This window comes from Genypterus blacodes, unplaced genomic scaffold (genome assembly GCF_046128005.1).
Source record: "Genypterus blacodes isolate CSIRO-AG114 ecotype Tasmania unplaced genomic scaffold, CSIRO-AGI_Gbla_v1 ptg000325l_1, whole genome shotgun sequence".
NCBI classification, from domain to species: Eukaryota; Metazoa; Chordata; class Actinopteri; order Ophidiiformes; family Ophidiidae; genus Genypterus; species Genypterus blacodes.
This window is the reverse complement of record NW_027467112.1, coordinates 43,032-49,100: the sequence shown is the minus strand read 5'-3', so window position 1 is coordinate 49,100 and position 6,069 is coordinate 43,032. Positions and strand designations below refer to the sequence as shown.

The 6,069-nt window shown below is 47.3% G+C and overlaps 1 protein-coding gene across 2 annotated transcripts; it reads left to right on the top strand.

Annotated features, from left to right (window-relative positions):
• Positions 1-2,040: 2,040 nt before the first annotated feature.
• Positions 2,041-3,929, top strand: LOC142988365 (transcriptional regulator Myc-1-like). 2 transcript variants are annotated; one of them, XM_076137510.1, is made up of 2 exons: positions 2,041-2,650; positions 3,059-3,929. In XM_076137510.1, the coding sequence occupies exons 1-2, from the start codon at positions 2,041-2,043 to the stop codon at positions 3,616-3,618; spliced, it is 1,170 nt and encodes a 389-aa protein (XP_075993625.1). In that variant the 3' UTR covers positions 3,619-3,929. The 2 variants fall into 2 exon arrangements, with proteins under 2 accessions (XP_075993625.1, XP_075993624.1); XM_076137509.1 differs by having other exon boundaries at positions 3,056-3,929.
• The last annotated feature ends 2,140 nt before the right edge of the window (positions 3,930-6,069 follow it).

Below are 6,069 nucleotides of genomic sequence, written 5' to 3'. Positions count from 1 at the left end.
CTTGAACTATGTTTCCGCAGGGACATGAATCCAGCCCCACATAATGACGTCATGAATGATGTCACAGCTGACCTGAATGTAACCACCCTTAGTGACTTGAAGTTGATGCGACTGTCGATATCGCCAAGAGGCCGCACCGTGACAGAGATGATGAGCTTTTCTTCACCTTGGCTGGGCGGCAGGTTCCTGTCCGGTTGGCTTTGCGTTGCTCAGCAACCATTGATAAAGGTCAGGGGTCAAAAGAATGAGTGAGTTGGCATCTACCTTCCTCACAGCCATGCAGCTCTGCAGATCCTCCTGCAGGGGGAAGAGAGCCAGCAGAGCCTTCATACTCTGAATGAAACCCAAAGCATCACCAATAGAGCACTGATCAACCAATCACTACAGAGCCAACACAGATCAATGATCCTGTGTCGCTGCCTATGACACATTTCTGTCACACTGACTCGATTGAACGCTAATATGTCTTAGTTTCATGGTTTGCTCTCTAAATTACTGCACTAATAGCGTCAATCAAATAAATGTAAAAGAGTTAAGTGTCAAAATGGGTATGATCTGATAAACAAGCATATAAATGTGTTTGGTGTTATTCTCCACCTTTATTTAGTCTTCAGCATGAAATGGCAAAATAACAAAGACAAAGTAAAGGAGCAAACAGGATATAGATCATGTTCAAATCTGTTTAATTGTTATTGTCTGGTTTGTTTTATTAACTTTGCTCTACTTGTTTTATTTCGATAGTTTTCTTTTTCGCTGATTTCTTTCGCTCTTCGTTTCTGTGTCATTATTTTGGTGACTTAATCGCTGAATGGAAGCTGAGTTCCCGGAAGTGTCTCTGCATCATTTACTGTCATCCCATTGGTGGCCCAGCCCACACACATATCACTGCGGTGTGCCCCTCCGCTCAGTCAAATAGGCCTCACCTTCAACGCGTTACTTCTCACTCTCACGGCAGCGAATTTAAGATAAAGTGCTATTGTCAGACGAAACAAGTGTCGAAGTAATTTTCCACTCTGTCGTTATTCAGCTCTCGGGGGAATTTTGTTTACTACGTAGCATGCAGTTGGCGCGAAAAGCGTAGTGCGCGCGGATGTAGACGTAAAGGCGCAGTCCGGAGTATTAAATGACCCGCGAGCGGTGTTCGGTCAGTCACGCTGCAGCTGCGCACGTACCGGCAACCGATCACTGCGGGCACACCGGAGATATCGATTAGCTATTGGTAACGACTTTCGCTTTCACGGACACACTCTGTTGGATAAAGAGCCACGCAGGAAACGTGAACTTGTTGACGCACCGGGACGTGTTGGGTTCCAAGTTTTCTCAGAGCGACTTGCCGGTAAGTGAGCGTCTCTAAAGCGGCACGCAGGCTCTGCAGCTCCCCGCCCGCAGGCTGCCGGGGCTCGACCCCAACACGCCTCACAAGCAGAATCCTAACTTAAGTGTCAATGTCGTGAAGTGACCACAGACCGATGTAACGGCAGGTCCCGTCCGGTAACACTGACCGCGCCGGTAAAGCTTCACGTGTTTAGCTACAGTTCTGTCTGGGAGGAATCGATGAATAGACGCAGTAAGACGGAATCTAAAGGTTGTAGTTGTGCGTGTTAGTCCCACTTTGTGCTGTTTAGACTTTGTCCCACATGTGGACGTTAGTGTGTCCGCTGTGGTGACGAAGCTGCAGTGAAGCCTTATTTTGAAAGGAGTGTGTGTGTCGCCTGTGTTGTATTATTCTATACATTTGTTGGGTTTTACTTGGCTTTATTGCCGTTCTGTTCTATTGTGTCCCTGTAAGGCTGCTGTTGCACTTAAGTATTCTTCATCACATCGTTACTATAATACTTTGTACCCTCAATAGAGACTCACAAGAATATAACTCGTCCAGTATTTGTTCAGATAAACTACATGACAGCTATCCCACATGTATCAGATGTCTTCATTCAAGTTTGTAGTTTCCACTCATGTTCCATGGTTGGACACCAGTGTGTGTGATGAAGGTGTGCCCCCTCACCCTCACGCTGTGGTTTCCCTCTGCAGGCTGACAGAATGCCTCCAGTCTTAACCATGGCCAGTGGGAACTACGACTACGACTACGACTCGGTGCAGCCGTACTTCTTGAGTGACGACCAGGACCAGGACTTCTACCCTCCGCCTCTCAGCCAGCTCCAGCCGGGCCCCGGGGAGGACATCTGGAAGAAGTTTGAGCTGCTGCAGACGCCTCCTCTCTCTCCCAGCCGCAGATCGTCCCTGTGCAACGTCCCGTCCTACGACTCGGACCACCTGGAAGCCGTGGCCGCCTTGCTGGACAGTGACTGCGACCCCTCCAGCGCCTACCTCCAGTCCTTCATCATCCAGGACTGCATGTGGAGCAGCAGCTTTGCGGCCGCCGCCAAGCTGGAGAGGGTGGTGACTGAGAGGCTGGCCTCGCTCCGAGCCCGCCTGGACTCTTCTGCCGCAGACAGGCAGACGGATGGTCAGGTCCACGTCAACCCAGTGTACCTGCAGGACCTCCACGCAGCCACATCGGACTGTATCGACCCTTCTGTGGTGTTTCCCTGCAGCTCAGTGAAGAAGCAGAGCGTGGGAGGACCAGCTGCTGAGCTGCATGTGGACTCAGCAGGACTCAGTGGGAGCAGTGACAGCGACTCTGAATCAGGTGGGAAGGAGGCTTTTATTTTGAAAGGTACATTTTACAAACCAGCATTGCAGTTACTCACACTTTACGTTTGTACAATAAATGATTGTCTAGTATTTCTTTGAGATGAGTGCAGATTATTCCTTAAGATTCTTAGAACTTAGTAACTTTATATTACAGTGGATGTGATGACTTTAAACAATGTAAGCATTTGTTTTGGGTGAAATTGCACAGAAAGGCCTCTCAAAGCTCCTCTACCTGTAGGTTTAAGTTTAGCTAAATACAAACATGTCTTCCTCTAATGTTCGACCCTGAAACAAGTGTGTTTCTTTCCATCCCATAATAACTTGGATGCCTTCTCTCATCAGTTCACTGCTGTTCAGTCACAGAACACTAACACCTGAACTTTCTGTTTTCATCCATTAGAAGATGAGGAGGAGGAGGAGGATGATGATGAAGAAGAAATTGATGTGGTAACGGTGGAGAAGCAGCGCAGGGCGTCACGGCGATCAGAAGCCAGCAGTCGTCCTGACACCAGGTCTCTGGTACTGAAGCGCTGTCACATCAGCACGCATCAGCACAACTACGCCGCCCAGCAGCCCTCACCCACCCCCGACCAGCCCACCGTCAAACGGAGTAAATCAGAGGCCGCCAGTAAATGCTGGAGCCCGCCGCGGTCGCCGGCGGACGCCGAGGACGCAAACGGCGAAGACAAACGCAGGACTCATAACGTTCTGGAGAGGCAGCGACGGAACGAGCTCAAGCTCAGCTTCCTGTCACTGAGGGACGAAGTTCCTGCTGTGGCAAAAAACAACAAGGCCGCTAAAGTAGTCATCCTGAAAAAGGCAACAGAGTGCATTGTGGGAATGCAGGCGGAGGAGCAGACACTGGTGGCGATGAAGGATGAGCTGAGGAAGAGGAGCGGAGAGCTGAAGCAGAGACTGGGGCAGCTGAGGAGGAACCAGCAGGACTCCAGATCCAGAGTTTAATTCATCAGACTTTTTAGAGTTTTTATGTGATGCATTCAGTAAAGATTAAATTATTTTAATGAGTTAATTTATCTTCTAGTCTAAATGTAACAAATGTGCCTCATCTTCCCGTCAGAGCCCTGGACAGCAGCTCGTCATGTGACTGCAGCACATCTGTGCCACATCAGCTTGTTGCTTTTTAATTCAGTGACAGATTCTGCATATTTATTAACCCTTTAACTTAAAATGAATGCTTTTATAAGTTTTGTACTAGATGAAGCAATATGGCTCACAATTATATTTAATAAATTCTGTGTATGACTCAATGTGAATATGATGACTCATTAAGAAGAGGAAGAACAACCTCACATGGTGCAGATATTTAAATAAATAAAAAGTCAACATGAACTTGGGGTTAGAAGGTTCTCATAGTGTTCATACCTCCACCAAGGCCAAGTAGTCGTCCAATCCTGACATTTCACAGGTTCTCTCCCCCAGCACAGCGGAACACTGAGGGGAAACCCAAAAACAAAGATGAAACTTCTGCCTATTCCACAGGTACATTTTGTGACAATTACCCAAAATTGTAGGAGGAGAAACCAAAACTGTTGAAACGACAGAAAGTGTAGTCCGGTGCAAATGGGCGTGGCCTGTGAGGACCAATGCAGATGGACCCCGTAACCCAGGACAACCTCATTTTGATTCTATGACTTGGGGCTGAAAAGTTAAAAGCCAGAACATAAAAGTAGTGATTACAGCGCCCCCATCAGATCCACAGGTCGCAGGATGTAAAGGCTTCATCCCAGGACTGTGAACCTTTTCTTGCTAACAGACGCAGACCTCCTTAGTGGAGGTAAAAAAAATCTGCTGTTTAAAAGAAAAAAAGCTTTCCTCAGCACTGATGAAGCAAATCCAGGAGGTTTAAGGCCTAAAGGTTACTGTAGAAGTCAAAGGTCAATGTGGGTATTTGTGGCCTGAGTCAGATTCAGCAGCTGTTGAATTCACCTGCCGGCTCTCAGCAGAGTGACATCATGGTCCTGAGTCTTCTTCACTGGTCCCTGTCTGCTCCCTCTCGTCTTCTCTGCTCGTGAGCTCGGGGGTCTCTGGGTTTCGGTTGTCTCATGGTGTTCTAGTCTAGCCAGCACATTTTCTGCTTAGGCCTTTCTGGTACCAGTTTAACCTTTTCTCAAAGTCTTCCTGTCACCTCAGAGGGGGGAAGTACACTGGCATAGTATCTGTTCTACTGTTGTGTATGTGACGAACTATGAACACACAGTTTGACATAATTATGACTTTATTCTCAGTCTTGTCTTTTTTTGGGACAGTGGCCCACATCTGTGGTCTGGGCAGATGTGTGTGATGGGAGGCGTGTGACCCAGAACTGCAGTGGACTCCTGACTAACATGTTGGAGTCCCGCAGGTCGTGCTGCTTCTATTTCCCAGCCTGACTGCCAGCCCCGACCCCTGAGGTAAAGAAACCCAGACAGACCAGCAGGCTGTGGGGGTGTGTGTGTGTGTGTGTGTGTGTTAAACCCGCTTGGGGTTTAACAGACGGGATTCAAGTTCTGATCCTGGGAAGAAAATGTGACGTCACGCTACAATACCCACCCCCCAACACACACACACACACACACACACACACACACACACACTCTACTGGAATATCTGGCCCTCATTCCTGGAAATGAGAATAAAGGCGAGTATGTGTGCCAAGCAGTTACACAGAGAGAAACTATGGTGCTCTCTCTGTGTGTGTGTGTGTGTGTGTGTGTAAAGTGGATAACATCTGTGTTGAATTATACTATGAGACGGATGTGAAGGGGAACTCATAGGTGTTTAACTGTCAGCTCCAGACTCAGCTTCACGTCTTCTTCACAGTTCACTGAGATGAAGAGTCTCCATCTTGATTGAAACAGTATTAATTATTTTACAACATCAGTGAAATGGAAAGGGAGAAGAAGGAAAACAAACTACTGTTCAGCTCCTCTTGTGCCAACATCCATGTTTCAGATGAAAGAAAGAAAGAAAGGGAGAGAGAGAGAGAGAGAGAGAGAGAGATGAAGATCAGGTGTCTTTCAGCTCCATCTGACAGATAAAGGAAGGACAGTTAGACGTCCAGTATCAAACTGTGCCTGCCTCAGTCTTTCCCTTGGATGTGAGTCACAGAGAGGATGCTGACTCATTCACAGTGACTGAAGCTTTTCTGGGTCTGATGCCAAAGACAACAGGAGAGAAGAAGAAAGTTTAAAGTGACACTCCGCCGATTTTACAAATTGTATTGAATTTCAGCAGTAGCATCCAAACTACAGTCGTTCGCTGTCTTTGGTCATATGGAAGTTGTTCACGTCATTGTCTTACTTAAGGTCTTTGAATGGACCCTCATGGATCTCTGTGTTATTTCCTTAACAGCACAACAACAGAGGTTATACACAACAATGTGTATGCTATAAACAAGTCCAATGGATTGTCCTC

Excerpts from the sequence above, each read along its gene's own strand:
- LOC142988365 (XM_076137509.1), top strand. The coding sequence starts at position 2,041 with ATGCCTCCAGTCTTAACCATGGCCAGTGGGAACTACGACTACGACTAC. Across the intron at positions 2,651-3,055 it reads TGACAGCGACTCTGAATCAG|AAGATGAGGAGGAGGAGGAG; the intron begins GTGGGAAGGAGG and ends TTCATCCATTAG.